Below are 20,000 nucleotides of genomic sequence, written 5' to 3' on the forward strand. Positions count from 1 at the left end.
AGGTAAAAATTTCACTTGACCATTTGTAGATGTAAATTACACCCACATTAAATGTACAATTAAAATTGGGATGTCTGGAAATACATAAAGCAGGTCTTGTGTTCTGTGCAATGTTTAAAATTAAAAGGGCAATTAAAGGCAAAGCAGACTTTGTGATAGAACTCTTTCACAATATTAACTACTAATTAATTTTGATGTGGGCAGTTCATGCTCATTCATATTCATTGCTCACTTTTGTGGTAAGTTACTATCTCACTGCAGAGAATAAAGTAAATTTATCTAAATCAGGATGAAAATGAACAAAATGTGCAGCCATTGATCTTAAATGTTTTTAGTCTATTAATTAACCCATTGACCCCTGGGGGTTCCCTATTGATGAGTAAAATACTAAGTATGGCCGGTTCTGGCCAGTTTAGGGGTGAAAGGGATTTAATTATTAAATATAGTACATCAATAATATTACCGTATCAGTAATTGAGCCAGTATTTAATAACTAATATGTCCCAATAAAATTTAATATTGATTCCAACAGTGTTAAGTAATTAATATACATTGATTTAGGATGATGGAACATCACACACCATTTTGTGTTCATTAATTTTATTTTTTACTTCATTCTTGGTGTATGGCAACTTATAGTAACTGCAAAAAACTTGCAGAAGAAATTGAAGAGAAGGTATACCTGAATATTATGGCTGTTTTGTGTGTCAAAAAATTTAATTGACCTGGTTTTTGTTTATTTTTGCTGCCATTCCTTGCACACAGTCACATGTCTCATAAAACTTGAATGTGCAGACAAAGGTAAAATAATTCACTGTACAAAGTTTAAACAATTGTTATATTTGTATTATTTATTAAATGGGATTCCAAAAGTAGAAAGGTGCAAATAGTGACACACACACCCATGCAAGGCAGCCACACAAGGGAGTGAAAATTTTAAAATATACATTATTTACAAATATAATGTATAATTACTTATCATTTAAATCATCATGAACAAAATTATTATACTTTACAATGATTACTTGTCATGTAAATGTTACTATACAGTTTGTAAATATCTTTAAAATTTCAATTACTACAGTTTCCCTCAAATTTAAAGTAAGAAATTTATCAAATCGAAAAGTGCAGTGCAAAGTTGTGGTAAGCAGGCATTTGTATTTGTAAATATTACTACACTAACGAAACATTTTTTATGTAATTAAGTATAATTTTTAATAGCTGGGACTAATATTTATTGCAATACAAGCAAGAGTCTTATTTGCAGTACATTGCATTTAAGAATGCATTGCATCTGAATAATATAACCCAGAGTTGAATCAACGCACCACAAAGTGCCAAGTTTCGATGGAAATTAGGTTTACTTTCACAGGGCATTTTCGTGCGCCCTGCCACTTTTGAAGGAAAACTTTCAAAGCAGTTCGATTCTTCACAAATATGTGCTTTCCATACTAATGACGATCGCTGGACGAAGACATATTTGCTGAGATTTGACCGAAAGTAACGTGAACACTGACGCTATTGTCTGATTTGGGGTAAGAAAATTTCAGTTGCGCGTCAAATATACACGGTTGTAGTTCACATTTCAAGAGGAGAAAAGACAAAAAAATGTCCAGAAGGTATGAAAATCACACATTAACAATACAGAGACTTTTGATGTCTTAGTCCAGAGAAATTAACACTTGATGGTGGAAAAAACAAGCACTGTTTTGTCGACAAAGAAAAGCCCTTTGGTAAACGAAGAAGTCGAAACGTCGGGGTTCAGTATTCGCTGTGCCACTTTTACCGGGAATATCTCTAGTCAAACCTTATCTTTGGCTCACAAAATATCACCTGTTGACGGCTTTTCGTGGACCAACGTCGGAGACAAAAGTCCTGTACTCTTAATGACAGAGTTCGGTTTAAACAGAAAAAGCTATAAACCGATTGACATTTTGCAAAATGACTCTTTCGTCCGGATAGAATGTATTCGCTTCAAAGGGAGAACAAACGAAATTCTTCTGTCATGTTTTTCCGTTACTTACCTTAACTCCATTCATGGATAAATTTTAAGCTGTGACATCCTTTGAACGGATTACCAGCTCATTTACCACTGACGCGCCATACGCAAATTCCGTCAACCTGGCAAATTTGTTTTGCATTCACTTCAAGCGCGGGTATCCACGTGAAAAAACCACAGTGGAAAATTTTAATGCCGGTTCCAGTTACTTTAATACGTAACATTAATCAATATTGTGATTTGCACATTCAATCATGACCATATCCGTTGCAAATAAGGCAAAATTTTTCCAACTTCGCGCAATTCTTTGACAAGTCTGAGCACACCGCATCATTCTAAAACAGCCGATCTAAGCTTGTTTCGTTTCATCCGAGATAAAGGACTTTCCCAAGTAGAAGGAATTGCCGAGGTCTTTCTAGCTTTTGTCCATCTTCTTTCGGTATTTGTACCACAAGTGCATAGATAGCATTGAAAGTGAATGCAATAAAAACTACAACTAGCGACAGCGTCGACATCTTTTCTTCCCGCGTTCTAAGACTGTCTCGAAGGTTTTCAACCAATCACAATGCAAATAAAATTGAATTTGCCATTCATTATGCGCATGCGTGACATTAGTCTCCTTTGTTTTTAACAATAATAACAACAATAATAAACTTGTATAGCGCCGATATCAATATAGCTATTTTCATCAGCGCTTAAAACATAAAACTGCATAAAACCTACTAAAACATATTAATAAAATTATGAAAAAGCTTTCTGAAATAAAAATGTCTTGAGTGTCTTTTTAAAAGATGCTATTGAGGGGCTACTCCTGATCGCATAGGGCAGTAAATTCCATAGTTGAGGAGCAGCAACAGCAAAAGATCGATCTCCTAAAGTTGTTAAGGTCTTAAATTTCACACGGTTTAGTAGCAGTCCATCACAGTCGGAGCGTAACTTGTATTTACATGCTTCTTTAAGATTAATAAGTTCTTGGAGATAAAAAGGCGCTAAGCCATTGATAGCCTTATACGTTAACAGTAATATCTTAAAGTCAATTCGAAATTTAACGGGCAGCCAGTGCAGATTATACAGCAGCGGTCTTACATGGCAGTACTTGGATTCCTGAAAAATTAACCTAGCTGCAGCATTTTGGACCCTCTGCAGTTTATTAAGCTGATAGGTTGGCAGGCCATAGAGCAGGCTGTTGCAATAATCGACGCGGCTTGAGACAAATGCGTGAATAAGCGTCTCAGTGGACCGCCTAGAAAGATATTTTCTAATTCTTCTTATATTATACAAGTAATAAAAAGCATTTGAGCAAGTATTATTTACATGAGAATTCATTGAAAGAGTCGAGTCTAACCATGCCCCCAGATTCTTAACTACTTCCTTTGGTCTAATTACGCTGCCTCCAATTATAAGCTGATCAATGTTATACTAATAATAGCTAATCAAATGCCATACTCGTGAAATTAGGGAATAATTTCACACGCCTTTTGTCCAAAATCAAATAATTTCCCGAGCCTTTATACTCCCTAATTTCACTCGTCACCATTTGATTATCGATACAAATTAAACAAAATTACAGGACGCAGAAATTAAGCACGTTTAGGGAACATTTGTATTTTCGCGAAACAGCGACAGCGACAATTGTATATTCCCTAATTTCGCTCGTCACCATTTGATTATCGATACAAATTAAACAAAATTACAGGAAGCCAAAATTACGCACGTTTAGGGAACATTTGTATTCTAGCGACAGGTGGATTGGAAAATGAGCGACAACGCGACAACAGAACTCTCCTTGGAAGGCCTCTTTTAAGTGAGAAACTTCACTCAAACGTCATCTTCAGCAAGATGATGCCCTTGTGTTTTCGCAGATTCCAAAGAGCACCATGGAAACTGTGTGTATGACTCTGTAAGTGAATGATTCTTTTCTTTATTTACGTGTGGCTTCAAATTTCTGCCAGAAAACTACATCAGCAAACATGCTGGGTGGAAGTTTAAAGGAAACAATTTTACTGGGAAATTTTTATTCTAAGGAAGATTTGCTTTACACACACACGTTACAATTACAGGTTAAAGATCAAGTTAAGCATTTCGTAAAGCAGGCTTACTGTCTGGGCTTATGTTAATTGGAACTCGGCAGCAACTTGTGAAAGTCCGAAGTGATAGTCTTTTAGTTGGCGACACGTATGTACTACCAGTAAATGAAGCTAGGAATTTAGGAGTCTGGTTCGATTCTAATTTCCAGTTTCACAGCCATATAAACAAGATATGTCAATCAGCTGTTTATTCATTATATAATATTAGGCGTATTAGAAAATATCTGCCATTGAAGGCTGCAAAGACCTTGGTCCAAGCTATGATGATAAGCAGGATTGATTACTGTAATGCTAAATTATATGGTTTGTCAGCCATCGATATTCGAAAACTGCAACGCGTTCAAAACGCTGCTGCCAGGCTGTTGGCAAATACCGCGCGCTTTTCACATATAACTCCTGTGATCCTAGATCTTCATTGTTTACCCTTTGAATTTAGGATTATTTTTAAAATGATCTTAATGACTTTCAAGGCTTTGCATGGTCTAGCGCCACCCTTAGTGATATGTTATCTTATAAAGCCCATTTAAGATATAATTTAAGATGTAATGATAGCAACATGTTAGTTCGACCTGGAATAAGATCTGCAAGAACAACTGGTGAAAGAGCTTTCTCTGTCACCGCGCCAGCGCTTTGGAATACTTTACTACCTTCCCTTAGGGTAGAGGACAATATGAACATCTTTAAGAGAGAACTGAAAACTTATCTTTTTAAACAGGCTTATTTCTCTTAAATTTGACATATATTTTTTTAGACGTTAGTATTATTATTCTTCTGCTTTTTCCTTTACTATATATGATATAAATAATGTACATATATACACATTTTTACCATAGAATTTGAGAATATTTAGCTTAGATTTACATAATTAGATTTTATATTTATATTTAGTTGTATTCGTAAGGCGCATAAGATCATATATTGTAATGCATTTTTCGCCATAGAAGTATTATTATTATCATCATGGCCATAGATGGACTAATCTTGATTAACTTTAAATTCCAAGTTCCACCCACTAGAGACCACAATGCTTGACTTTCTTGATTCACTGGTTTCTCTCCACTAACTGGATTTTCTGTGTACACAAAATCTTACGGAGGACTTCATAATGAACCCTGAATTCATTGTCGGCTATCGTATCTGTCATCTCTCCGGATATAGCAAGGTGAAAGGTTACACTGCTCCACCATAGTTATAGCTTCCTCACAGTATAGCATTCATAGCATAAGTTCAATCACAGCCAGCCACGAGGGTAAGCCCTCCGGCAGGTAAGGAGAGAGTCACTCCCTTATATTTTTTATAAGCCTGCTTTTATACTCTTATTCTAAGCATCTAAAAAGTTCTATGGCTATTTATAATGTATTACAAAGTCTACTATTTGTGGAAACTGCTGAGTTACATCTAATACATTTTCTGGAATATTACAGATTGTAAGATAATTCTAGAAAAGTCTGGAATTGCATGACAAATATAGTAAAAGTAATTCTAATCCTCGTAACAAGGCGGATTGGAACTCATTCCGCTCTGAGTTCGTCTCGGTCTCACGTAAATACCCCCTTAGACTCGCATTGAAGAGGAGGCAGGCATGAACTCGGAAGCAGTGGCCTATTTATTTTAGAAACATCGGTTGGAAGACAAGTAGAACAATCCGTTTCGGTACGGTATGACCGGAAAGTTTGAAATCACTTTGATTGTGACTTCTTTTCACTGAATGATTTGACCGAATTGTTATTAAATGGAATTTCTGACGTTCAGTCAGAAATTGCTATTCTGACGGCACGATGTAGAGGCTCGGGTATTGTCTAGGGATTCTGGGGACTATTTAAAGGTTTTGGTGGGAAATGTTAATCATTCTACGTCAGTCAGTCTTAGGTTCACTTCCTTTAATTTTATATCATATATTTTATGGTTTACTCTGTTTACCTCTTCCCCGAGGTCTGGTGCCACTGCATTAGATGGGGAATACGTTTCCACAGATTTTTTGGCCACATCTAAAGGGTGGTTTTTTAGTGGTTTTTCGTATCTGGCGTGGCACACCTATTTCGCATTTCATGCCTATTATGTCTACGTCTATCCTTGTAAAGACTGTATAACGATATGTATATGTAGTGTGCTCTAGATGACTGACTGGCTCATCCTAAATAAACTATTTCACATTGAATGTCTCGGGTTTAGTGTAGGCAGAATTTGCCTTTTTCATTTGCGCCGTATGCAGGAAGCTCACATGACACTCTCTGATTGGTTCTTGAATTGAGGCTCAAAGAATATCCGAAATTTCAAAGCGGAAATCTCCGTCGAATGGAAAGCTGCATTATGTCATTTCCGCCATTTTGGTAGTATGACGAAAAGACAAAATAATTGCTGTTCAGCAGCATGTATTCAGGAGTTTCGCCTTTTTGTGTTTGGAAATAGAAAAATGGTAAGGTTTTAACTTTTTTTTTCTAAGCATGCTTGATAGAAATCTTGCTTTAATCTTGCAAAATTGTGATTAGGATTTATTTTAGAAAATGATTAATTAATTGAAAGGTACTGAGCAAATTCGTAATGTGTGTACCTTATGGAGGACAAAGTTGCTATAAATACTCGGATTTATATTGCTGGAAACTACACTGGGAGTGGTAACTGATCTGGCGTAAGAAAGCGATCTGCCGTCATTTCTCCTCCTAGCTTGGCACCAACAGGACAGGCGTAAGCGACGCTCGGGCCGGCTAAACTCCCCGTCCCTGGTATGGACGGTATATGATTCCGCAAAGTACTGGTTCTTTCTTCCTTCATCTCGCACACGCTAATGCGACAAGGAAGGACAGCTCTTAATTTAATCAAAGAACATGCACCGGTCGAACAGCACCTGCGTGATCACAGATAAAAAGCAAGCGTGGGATGAGCTTTTAAAAACTAAGATCAAAGAAACCACTGAGATGAATATCTAAACCATACAACTTAGAAATAAAAATAGCAAGGTTTGAATATCAACTATATCTCATGAAAAGAAAGATACTACGACAAGGAGTAAGGTGCGGATTAGTCCTTACATTTTGATACCAGTCCGCCGGAATTGAAGAGACATACGAAGGGTTTTTGATGACGTTGATGGATGGATGGATGTATGACGCGGCTTTGAAGTTTGCCGGAGAATCACTAAATTTGAACAGAACTGGAACATTCCCTGTTAGTGTAAACAAAGCTGTGTTCGCTCGTTAAGATGCTGGATTAGAAGTAACATATAAAGAAACGAGTGCGAGTGTTTCATCAGGGGTTCCAAACACCGGGAAATACGAAAACACGAGGCCACAGGCCGAGTGCTTTTATTGTTTCGAGGTGATTGGAATCCCTGATGAAACACGAAGCACGACTTTTTTAGATGACTTCTCAAACGAAACAATGAAAAATATGGGGTGATACACCTTTTTTCCATTTTTCTCCCCAAATGAAGGAACAATAATTTATGCATCTATGCAATTTTGCCATTTTCCGTAACATTACGTTAACGTGCATGATTAATTGTTTTGATGGAGAGACTAGATTTAGGGAAACGAAAACGGTTTACGAAGAACGCGAGTTAATCGAAAAAGCCGCGTATTCCGTCGTCAACCAAATATAAGAACAAATGGGCGGTAACAATTTTTGGAGAATGGCAAATTTCTCGGTCGGTTGTAGTATATCCAGGAGGGCTCTTTAAATTCTATGATTCACACAAGGTCGCACAGCTTACCACCAGCACTGAAGAAATGGATGCAGTAACCTTGAATTACTGCCTTAGCAAGTTTGTGATGGAAATGGCCAAGAAGTCAGGGGAGAGATATCCACCCAAGGCCGTTTATGGAATAATTTGTGGTATCCGACGCTATCTGGAGGAGAAGAATGGTGAAGAGGCGTTGAATCCTCTTGATAATAGGGATCGAAGGTGAGGTGGATGGCTATCATTTGTTCAATAAAAATGTACAGCTATGAAAGTTATAGTCTTTGTAATCGTCTCGTTCAAGGGTTCACCCTATTTCGTCGATCGTCTCTGAAAATCAAGGTTAATTATATCAAAGGTCATTCTTGGAATTGTTGTTAACGATGTAAGTAAAGTACTGCGAGGATCATAGCTTTATTTGATTTCATATCTCATTTCGTTCATTGATGGATTAATTAGTCATTGAAAAATGCTCATTAAAATGCAAGTGTTTGATCTGAGATCGAAACCATGTTTGATCTCAGATCAAAACCCTTAAGATTTTCATCTGAGTGTTCATTGGGTATCATGGTTCATGTACGTGACGCATGAATAATTAATGAGTTTGAGAAAAAACGTGGAAAGGTCTCTTTTACTGGTAATCATAAAAATTACAGTTTCTCGATTGTTATTGGTTTAAAAAAAACTCCTATTTTCCACCAATTCACTTACCAAGTTGTTATCGCATAGTTCGTTATTGGGCAGTTTGTTATCGGACAGTTCAATGAACCAATCATATTCAAAGTTGTACTTGAAATCAACCAAAAACAACCTTGGCTTCAATCACCACAGAGACAGTAATTGGGGCTTACTTTCTTCTTTAAAAGCGACGATATTAAACAATTTGCGCCTCCTTTGTCAGTCTTTTAATGAAAAATTTCCCTTTCTTTCATAACTTGGCTCTTCGTCTTTTCCGGAAATTGTAATTTTTATGATTAAGGTAATAGGACTCCGTGTCGTCCAACTTGGTCTGAGATTATACAGGTGATAACAAAATCGCGATCGGACGACCGCGCAGCGGAGTGGGATTTGTTCTATGACCATTACTTTTAAACGTAATGGCTGACTCAAGGCGCACATACGCTTTATTTTTATTTTATAGAGCGATAACAACTGTCGAACTAACTAATGCAAGTAATAGAATACCTTTTCACCTCTTCGTGAAAGTTATTCGGAATCTGAGCCTTCGTCGATACAAGGGAACAAGCCATTTATAATCAGCCACTTACTTCAAAAATTGAAATAACACCAAAAAGCAATTAGCTTTAATGAAAAGAACTCGTTATTGTTTGGTAATTCACTTTACAAGCGGAAGACCTTGCTGTAGCAAAAAGAGATTCGTTAATTCATCAAAATTAGTGTTCTAACAAGAACACGGACTTGAAACCCTTTACAGCTTCTTACTTGCGATGTCATTGGTTAAGAACTTAGCTCCATAATTGTTTTGGATTAGATCAACATTTCATTCATTTGATAGCGTTGTCGTAGTACATACATAGACTCTTATTATCTTAACTAAGTCGCTCTAAAAACCCATTTTCGTAAAAGTCGTTGGCAAGGCTGACTTAAAATAAACGCTATTAAATGATGCAAAACATATCTTATGGACAGAGGTGTTTACTTGCTTTTAAGACGTAAAGCAAGACTTCTAAGATAAACGTACTGCGGCAATTTTCGAGGCAATCATTGGCCGGGAATATTGATGTGATAGGGCAATCCGTGTTAATCAGGTAATAAAGTAGATGGTGTAAATCAGGAAAACCAAGTGTGCGAAAGATCTTAATTATATCCCCATCTTTTAAGGCATAATGAGCTCCTGATGTCACAGCCTGTCCACTTTGCGCTTTTACTGAGAAATTCCACTGATTCCCAAACTAAGAACGGATTAAGTGAAACAATTAAAGCCCTTTCCACGCCGGAGATGAAAACGAGATCCTTAAAACACGAAAACGTGACGGTGATTTAGTTTTTGCCATCGTTTTGTTAGAGTTAAGTATAGTTTCTAATCCGCTCAGCTATCACCATGAGCTTCAATGAAAAACAAAGTAAAAAGACAAAAATTACTTTCTTCAAAAGTGGCACTCGAATGCTACAATAAAAAACATTTTCATTATGGCAGAATTAAGGTTGTAGAAAAGAGTTAAAAAATTGCTAATCGGCATTATCCATGAACTTATTTGCTCAGTGGAAAAAAAGTTTGTTTAGTATTTTGAAAAGTACGTCGTAAAAAATACATTAAACCGGTATGTAAACAATATCTGAAATTCTAATTTGTGTTTCTTTTTTCGCAAAAGAAAAGAATATTATCTTCCGCACTGTATGAATTTTGACTTTTAATTTATATCAAGCTGGGGCTGTAATCTTCTGGGAACCGGTAAACTCAGTCACGGAGAATAGCAAATCCATTTTTCCTCGTAATTTGAGGAAGTCAATTGCTTTCAATATAAGATGGCCTACAGAAGATCAACCGATTTTATTTTTGAACCCTCCTGTATAGACTTGTTATCCTATCTCCCAAATCATGCATTAAAAATGATCAACATTTTTTCTGATACATGTTAATGGATTTTTGAAAAAGAACAACTATTAACACCAATGCGAAGAAAAAATACATCAACTGAAGATATGGTGAGAAACTCCCTCCCACCTTAAGACTATATATGTGTCCTACGTGTTTTCTCAGAGATAAAAATATTGAAAGCCTTTCAACTTTGAAAAACAATGGCGTTAAGAGCTGACTGGGGAACATCTCAAAGATATTAAACATAAATAAAAGAGCATCTTTAAAGTTGCGATCACCTGCTTACGAAGATCCAATCACAGCGTAAAAACATAGACAATGAGATTAGCAATAAATCACATCTTTTTGAACAAAAACCTACCTAATAAATGTCTGTATACCCGAGCCAATATCCCGGTGCAAGACGTTAACGACTAAGATCAGCGCCCGTATGTAAAGAGAGAACTACCCTATTTTGCCTAGACAAAGGAAGCGTGAGATAGGCCCTTTTTTTTTCAAGAAAATATTGCAAGCACGGTGAGAAAAGTTTTGTGTTTTATCTTGACGAATCTTACTTCATCAAATCCTTTTTTTCTTTTATCACCAGGGAACAGCTACTGAGCATTTATTAGCCCTTAAAATTTTAGTAACAAATTTTAAAATTGCCTGAACTTTAATTTCTCCCTTGTGTATCGTTCGAAAGATCTTTAAGTTTGTGATTTTAATCTTGCGCTGCATGAGAAGATAACTTTCATAACAAAAGGAAATGAAGATCTGACATCCTCAGTCGGTCATAAAAGTAATTTGTCATGGAGAGACTGAAGAGAAAAGATAGAAATTTTAAAGTAGAATACGCTGTTTTTAAATTGGCTAAACAGTCGACGGGCGAAATACATATTTTGTGTAAGGGGTCTAATTTCAAAAAAACTGTTCTCATATTTGAAATATTCGTTCCAAATTGATTGATGAAGGTTTAGTATTTCGCTTTGCTTGAGCAGACTTCGAAAGCAAATGCTTGACTCTGTTTTTGCAATGTTTAAAATAACCTCATGATTTTAAACATGTTAAGTATAACACGAGGCGAATATCTCTGTAAGCTGAGGATCTCACCATTTTTGGTAGGATTTTCGAACAATTGCATTATCATGAGAATCTTTTTGAAAAGAACGTAGAGCCTGAAATCCATCGAATTTTAAGAAAACGTTAAAAAATATACCGGAGACCAGATCTCGCTGATAATAATAATAATAATAATAATAATAATAATAATAACCAAAGTACGAGTTGCGTGTTATTTATATGGCAAATTCAACGAGTCCGTGGATCAAGAAATTATGAAACAGGGAAGATTGTAGCGAAGGGATCACCATGCAGAGTGAAGTAGACAAGTATGTAAGGACCATAGGAAATATAGAGTTCTGCCAGGATGAAATGAGAAAAGACAATGTTAAGATGGAGAAACCGTGGACAGAGAAATGGAAGGAATTGAAGAGTAAGCTGAAGCAGAAAAAAGAGACAACAAGAATAGAAGGATACCGGAAGAAGAAAATACAAAGCCAGTCTTATTCAAAGGATAGAAAAAGCCATTGGTGGACAATATACACTTAATGAATGGTCCTAAGGGAAACAGTTAGATTTGTTTTCCCGAGAGTCCTGATGTTTCCCGAGACGAAGTCGACTCGAGGGACTCGAGGGACTCGATGGACCAGACATTAAGTGCTTTGTTTTATATTTAGACTTTTCCTTCAACAATCGCAGCAAAACATCCGGAGCGGGCAACAACTGCGGAATTGTATCCCGGTCGGGATACATTTGAATTTGATCAGGGGCACGTGACCAAGAATCAACCAATCACAGTGCTCGTTTTGTTGAGTGAAAGTCTAGGTATATAACAAAAGGCAATAATGATCCAAAGAATCAATTATTTCAATGCAAGAACAGATGGTCGAAACGAGAGGCTGGAAAAAGAGCAGGGTATCGAGTCAGAGAAATGCAGGGTATGAGAATAAAGGGAAGAAATGGTGATGCACATACTGTCAGGATGTGTAGGGTGTTGGCTGAAAAACACTACACTGAAAGACATGACAAAGCACTGAAGATACTGCCGGGCAAAGAAGTGGGCGGAAGAAAAGGGTATTGCGATTGATGAACAGAACAATAACGAATGGGAACGAGGAGATTTGGTTCGAGGAGGCAACAAGGAAATGTACTGGAACTTTGAATTCAATCAAAGAAAGACGGAATCACCGAGACGACCTGATTTGGTGCTTGAGGATGGAGAAGAAAGGATGATATATGTAGTGGATATGGCATGTCCAAAGCCAAAAGAACGTTCCAGAGAAAGTAGTCGAAAAGTTAACGAAAGTATCAGCAATTAGCGTTTTAACTTAGAGAAAGACAAGCTGGATTTACCACCATCTTGATAGTTCCAGTAGTAATAGGGTGTTTAGGAGGAGGAATGAAAGACTCAATGTCAGCGCAATGTGACGAATAAAAACGATAATTACGAATGAAAGAAACGCAAGAGATTTAGCAAATGACATGTTGAGGCCAATACTCTGCGAGAGTGAATCCTTGTCGAGAACAGTAATGTGAGAGCTTGTACGAGGGACTGAGTAATTTTATACAAGAAGCCAATTTTTGTCGGTTTGTAATTCGAGATCTGGACAACCAGATCTTGAATCAGGCCGTTTGCAATTTGCATTAACAGTTGTAATATTTAGAGTTGTAATCGTTTCAGGGGAAAATAGTAATAATAATAATAATAATAATAATAATAATAATAATAATAATAAATTGGAGAAACATACTGACATCGTGAATACCAACCTACGACAACAGCTCCTACCAACTAAGACGTATGAAAAGACCAAACTACAGCAGCACGTAGATGACTTGAATTTGCGGAATGTGCTCACAAAAGCAAGAGACTGCCACCCATATAATGAGCGCATGCCCAAAGGTAGCCCAGTCGCTATACACATCACGTCATGACAAAATGCTACGACCTTACTACCACTACCTAATCTCAGCCTATTGTTTCAATGAAGAAAGTGATCACAAGCGACCATGGTATGGAGACAATAATCCGAAAAGTGTTATCAGGACTGAGTAAAATTCATGATAAAAACAAAGTTGTGAAAGGGGCCAACAAAATTCTTGGTGGTCTCTCAATTAGGCTATATTGTTTGAATTTGAAATATAGCTATAATCTTTACATAATAAAATAATAATCCCTTTAGTAACATTTTCCAAACAAATTGCTATTTACAAGTTAGAAGTGATAATAATAATAATAATAATAATAATAATAATAATATGGAGCTATGGATCTCAGGAAGATGATATCTATTTGCAAAGGCGGAGTTGGAGCGATTACGAGAAAATAGAAAGTTGACAAAGAAAGGAGGGAAGAACAGAAGATTATTGTTAGAAGAATGTAGAGCAATCTCTTCTGCTGAACTCGTAAACTATATGAAAAAGAAGAAGTCACAGCTACGAAAGTTGAAGGGGAATTACATCAAACAGAAGAAGCAAGACGAAGCGAGATCCCTAAATCGTCAATTCAAGCAGGACGCAAGGAGTGTATACTCAAGGTTTGGTACACTGTGCAAAGGTGAAGAGGGTCGACATAAATTTGTAAGGGACAATGACAGCGGCGATAACGGAGACAATACATTTGAGAACGTTGATCAAGCATGTAGCTTCTGGATGGATTTATGGGAGAAAAGTGGGACTGGTAACGAAGATGTAAAATGGTTGCGACCCATTAGGTAGGCGATTGCCAAAAAGGTACCCCCACCCTCTGATGATTCGTGGGGCCTTCATACTACACAGGCTGTAAAGATCTTCATTTTTATCGAAGAAACGAAATAGGCCTTTTGCAACAAACGATCACATGGTACAAATCCTCCATGCTGGAGGGCAAGCTCATTATTATTCCCCCACTGGGACATTAAAACAAAGAGACCTGAACTAGTCAAACTTGACTTGCCTTTTTTTAAATGTCCCAGTGGGGGGAATAATAATGAGCTTGCCCTCCAGCATGGCAGATTTTGTACCATGTGATCGTTTGTTGCAAAAGGCCTGTTGGAGTGCTCCGGGTCGAGATAAACTCGTTAACTATTGGTGGAAACGTGCAAAGGTACTTCATGAGGGTGTCACGGCTAAGGCCTTTGTGTCTATTTCTGAGAGCACTGATGATTATCCTGCTTGGTTCTCTGAAGGAAAGACTAGACTTATACCGAAGTCTGGAGAATTCACAAGTGAAAACCAGCGTAAAAATTACGTGTTTAAATAACATGTACAAATGGTTTACCTCGTGTCTACGAGATCCTATAGACAACCACAGGACTGAGGATGAACTGATGGAGAATGAGCAAGGAGGTGCAAAGGCGAAATGCAGTGGAACGTCGGACAACCTTATGATAGATCGAATGGTTACGATGGATTGCCATAGAGGGCATCGAAATCTTAGTATGGCGTGGGTAGATGTGAAAAAAGCTTATAACACTGCCGATCATAAATGGTTAGCTGAAAGTATGGATGAACATCGTTTCCCCTGTTGGTTGTGCAGAGTAATAAAGCAACTACTAAAGAGTTGGAACACCAAGATCATTGTTAGAACAAAGTGTGGAACCGAGACCTCCTGCAAAATTCGATCTATGAAAGGACTACCTCAGGGCGATGCGCTATGTGCACGTCTATTTACGCTCGGCTTAAATCCAGTAGCGTGGCTACTTAATGCAACAGAGGGATCATAAGCTATCCAAACCAATTGGTATGAAGATAACTCATCTACTGTATATCGATGATCTCAAAGTTTTCTCATCGTCGCAAACAAAGCTTAACACAGTCCTAAGATCCACAAGTGCAGCAATGAATGATATTGGATTACTCGAAGAAGTGCAATACTATTCATGCCAAGAGAGGTGTTCTAGTGTATTTGATGCAGCAGGTCTTAAACTCGATCAGACGTCAGTGGCTCAAAGTATCAAAGAAGGTTCAAGCCGTAAGTTCCTTGGAGTATGTCAAACAGTGAAACAGGACGAGAAGTTAGCCCTCGAGAGTGCAGCAAAGGTTTACCTTCAACCATTGCTTCAACGTCTGTCTGTAATCTGATCTAGTCCTCTTTCCGATGTTAACCGAGTAATAGTAACCAATCACTTCGCACTTCCCGTGCTTAACTATTTGATGTGGACCCAATAATGGCCTATCACCGAACTGAGAGCAGTTGATAGAGAAGCAAGAAAGATTATTCATGGGTGACGGAGGAAAACAAGTCAACATTGTATTTTATTTCTTAGCAGGCTATTATAAGCAGCTTGTAATTGACTTGGATAAAATAGGTATTAAGGACAAAAACAATCTAATTAGACGATGCCAGAAATGGGTAATCTCACAGAACTGCGAGATCGTGAAAGCAGTCTATTCCTTCAACTGACTTTCCACACAGTAGAGACACTGTCCATCTTAAGTCAAGAATATCGCTTTGAATTGTAAATTCCGCATATTCTGTGTAAAATTTGAAGTACTGAAAGTTTAGTAGAAACAAAAAAATCATAATAATAATAATAATAATAATAATAATAATAATAATAATAGTAATAATAATAATATGTTACTAAAGTGCTAACCAACTGTCAGAAGTGTGAAATCACCAAAACATTCTACAGTTTAAGACAATGAAAAACACATTTTTTTTAGTCCAGGAACTGTTGCCTAGACACTGTCCGCAGCGAGCTTCAAAACAAATTGTAAACTGGAAAGCTATTCAATACAACAGATAATAATAATGTATAGCGCCTACAGATAGCGCCTACAGCAAGTAGATTAAATAATATTTTCCTTGGCTGCTTGTGAGCGTTTCTTTTAAAATTGAGCGTTCAACGTTTGTTCCCATTTTGGATTAAGATAACATTTTGCGATGTCTAAGAAGTCATTGATCAAGCAAGAAAGAAGATTAAAAATCGCTTCCTTTTGAAAAACCAGGAAAACATTGTACTGAAGGAAAAGCAGCAGTTATACCCTTGTTTCAGTCCAATTTATGATGAGGATTGCGCTTTGAAAGGGAAATTGTGTGTAATAATTGCGGGCGAAAATCTTAAATCCTTAATATAGACGGCTCTTGCCGCAGATGTCACCGCAGATGATAAGTTCTTCGCGCATGACAACTCTATTCAGTACATTAAAACACGCTTTCGACGACTCTGAAGTATTGCGTTCCGATTGGAATTTTTCTATCTTTCGGAGTTAATGACCAAAGAAACGACTGAAATTCAGAGAAGCTTAAAACAAGGTAACTTCATGAAACAACACTCTAAACATTAATCATCTGAGTTTTTATTTCCCCACCAACTGTATTTTAATGGTTTTCTTGAAATAATTTCTATTTACAATTGATGTATAAAATAGAAAAATTCAGCACAGTTAAACCAGCAGCGATTCAGTTATAAAAACAGAAACGAATTCAAAGATTGCATCATCACTGAAAGCGATGTACTTCAGTATGATTGATTTTTTTAGTTGAAATGTAGGGTTTTTTTCGCTCACAGATTGTCGTTTCCACTGGGGAAAATTGTTTTAAGTCCAATCAAGGTGTTATGGGCTTGTTTCCTGTACCTTAAGAGTTTTTCCTTGGAATTTGTTTGTGCCTGCTAATCGCGACAAGAAAATCAATCATCTATATATCGTTGTTAGCACCGTGGACGTGATTATTTTGATTGTGAGTTTTTATAAAAAAGCAGAGACGACCTAATTGGTCCTTGCTGTGTTTTATCTCTAGCATCGACAAAACTCAGATTAGCTGGTTGCTCTTATTATCACAGTCTTGTGTGGACAGAGGTAAATGTGACATCTTCGTTTTCCTTCTATGACTTCGTCACTAGCAAAAAAAAATAGAATATTTCCAAACGAAGTAATTTTTCTTCTGTTAAAAATCTCTGGATTCACATAAACTGTGCCGAATCGGTGCAATTTAAATTAGCAATTTAGAAAATTCAAATCACATGCAGATACAAAGTTAAGACCAACAGAAATCCTATGACAGGTGGTATGAACTTTATTCTTTTTTTAGGACGGAGGTTGTGCCATGTTGACGAAAGCTCGAGTGGATCCACGTCAAGATGTCACCAGGAAACAGTCAAGCACCGCGGCAACAGGAATAAGTCGAGGCAGAAGGAGATTTCGCATTGCAGTTATGACCATAATGTGTTTGTTTGCCATAACTGGTTTAGGAATCCTCACGACGCTGGATATCATCAAAGCGGGTCAAAATACAGAAAGAATGAAAAGCCTTCAGAAGGGTGTTAGGCTGAGCATTGAAATTGCAAAACTTGTCCATCGGTTGCAGATTGAGCGCGGCACCAGAATTCTTTATGTGAGCTCTGGCGGGGAAGAAAGCGTTTTTGCGAAGGTTCTTGAGGTGCAGAACGAAACGGACACACGGGCCCAAACTCTTGATGATTGGCCACGAGAGCTTGCAAGAGACGAGTTTGAGAGTAAAGAAATTTTTATGACGCTCTTAAATAATCATCGCAAATCACACAATGCCCAGAACAGCTCGATCGAAGCCGAGATTACTTTTTATTCGACTCTCATAGCAGATCTTTTCAAGAGGTCTTTTGAAAACGTAGTTACGTCGGACGTTGATTTCCCAACCGAATTTATTGCTTACGAAATGCTTCAGGCAGGAAAAGAGAGAGCTGGAGTAGAGCGCGCTCTTGGTGGGACTTACTTCAGTCGTGGACATTTCAACAGAACATCGGAACTCCTTTGGTTTGCAGAACAATATTTCGTTGGGAACGAAACATTGAAATTAGGCATGACATTGATGCCAGAGATGAAACAAATTTACAACACTGCTTTGGAGGCCAGGAACAGAACGCTGATAACCCAGGTGGAAGAAGAAAGAAAAGTTATCCTTGAAAATAAAAAGCGAAACGCTTCGGCTGAATCTGGTATCAAATGGTTTCAATTAATGACCGATTATATAGACACAATACTTGATGTTCAACAAGAAAGTGCAAGTAGGATACTGAATAAACTCGATGGTATCGTTACTGAGCGAACAAGCGATTGGATTCTCAAAGTCTGCGTCATTGGGTTTGTTATCTTACTTTTGCCTTCATTCGTGTACAGCGTCTACACAATCCAAATTTATGCAGCTAAGTTACAACAAAGTACAAGAGATCTTAACGAGGAGAAAAAAAGGGCAGATACCCTCCTCTATCAAATGTTACCGCACCAAGTTGCAGAGCAGTTGAAGAGCGGCAAAAGCGTGACTGCAGAGCAGTTTGAAAGCGTGACAGTCTTTTTCAGTGACATTGTCAACTTCACGCAAATATGCGCCAGTATCTCCCCAATGGAAGTGACGCAGATGCTAAACAGACTCTACGGGCTCTTTGATAATAACCTTGATCGATATGATGTCTACAAGGTAGAGACGATTGGTGACGCCTATATGGTGGTATCTGGGCTTCCGAGGAGAAACGGACATAATCACGTGGCACAAATAGCTTTGATGGCGCTTCACCTGGTTAAACAAATGGAAAGCTTGCGGTCTGGGGACGGAGAAGAAAATGAACTTTGTGTGAGAATTGGAATTCATTCAGGTAAAAAAATCCCCGCGCAATAACCCTTTAAATGTCAACAAAAATCAGAAATCAAATTAAAATCAACTCGTATCAAAATATCATAGGTTGGTTTAGAGGGGGAAAAAGGAGTAGTTCCCAGAGAGTAGAGCCAACAAATAGGCCATTTCCGAGTTCATGTCTGCCTCCTCTTCAAAGCGAGTCCAAGTAGAAAGTTTTTGTGATGGTAATTAGTTCTACTTTACATGTGAATGAAAACTAATTTTCATGAGTAAAAAACTTCGAACTTAGACTCGCTTTGAAGAGGAGGCAGACATGAACTCGGAAATGGCCTATTCAACCCACACGTGACGGCAAGTATGGGAATCGAAACCGAAAGGAACCCAAACATTATTCGCAAAGGGCAGGGCATGGAGTTCCTAGTGTTGTGGTGTGTCCTCTGTGGCCTTAAGTTAGAAAACTGTAAAAGTTTTTATTTGCGTCTCCCTCTCTAAAGACTGAAAGTCACCGTATCATATTGTATCGTATCGTATCGTATTAGGAGCCCATGAGTAGAAGCTTTCCTCTCCCACAAGCCGCCTATGAGTCAACCTTTGCGAGTATCTTTCTATTTAGAACGCCGCGAGTTCTTCGGCTCTGTACGCATTGTTTTAGATGGCCAATCAGAATAAAGTCTTTGTCAAAAGAAGACAAAAATTGCAAAAGCAATGTCTGCAAATTGTGAGTTTCCTACTGAAGGGTTAGTTCTAAAAATATAAAAATACGCGCAAAGGTTGGCTCAAGGATATAGTGCACATGGAGGCTCCTACTTAAGGGCTCTTGATAGTATCGAAAAGGCTGACTAGGACCAGTTACAATAGCTAAGACTTTTTTTCACGCTTTTCAATGGTTATCCTCGAAAATTTGTTAACGTTTTCACCTGTGGACTTTAGAGATGACAGCAGTTAAATCCAAATACAAGATACATCATTCCCGAATTCTCCTTCGTCCTCTTTTCATAAGCGAATCTGAGTGCGAAATCTTCACTAATTTAAATGGCATAACTGATTTCAATTTCAAAAAATTAGCCCATGGACTCGCTTTGATCCGAGGGTAAAGTGAACTTTGG

General features: G+C 37.6%; 1 protein-coding gene across 5 annotated transcripts in view; it reads left to right on the forward strand.

Annotated features, from left to right (window-relative positions):
- Nucleotides 1-3,768: 3,768 nt before the first annotated feature.
- Nucleotides 3,769-20,000, forward strand: part of LOC138013105 (uncharacterized) — a 22,987-nt gene continuing 6,755 nt past the window's right edge. Inside the window, exons 1-2 of one of the 5 annotated variants that reach the window (XM_068860075.1) lie at nucleotides 3,769-3,899; nucleotides 17,377-18,913. In XM_068860075.1, the coding sequence (XP_068716176.1) occupies nucleotides 17,392-18,913 (1,522 nt within the window). In that variant the 5' untranslated portion in view covers nucleotides 3,769-3,899; nucleotides 17,377-17,391. The other 4 variants (XM_068860077.1, XM_068860076.1, XM_068860074.1 and 1 more) reach the window with 4 other exon arrangements.

The sequence above is a fragment of the Montipora foliosa genome, chromosome 8 (genome assembly GCF_036669935.1).
Source record: "Montipora foliosa isolate CH-2021 chromosome 8, ASM3666993v2, whole genome shotgun sequence".
Taxonomy (NCBI): domain Eukaryota; kingdom Metazoa; phylum Cnidaria; class Anthozoa; order Scleractinia; family Acroporidae; genus Montipora; species Montipora foliosa.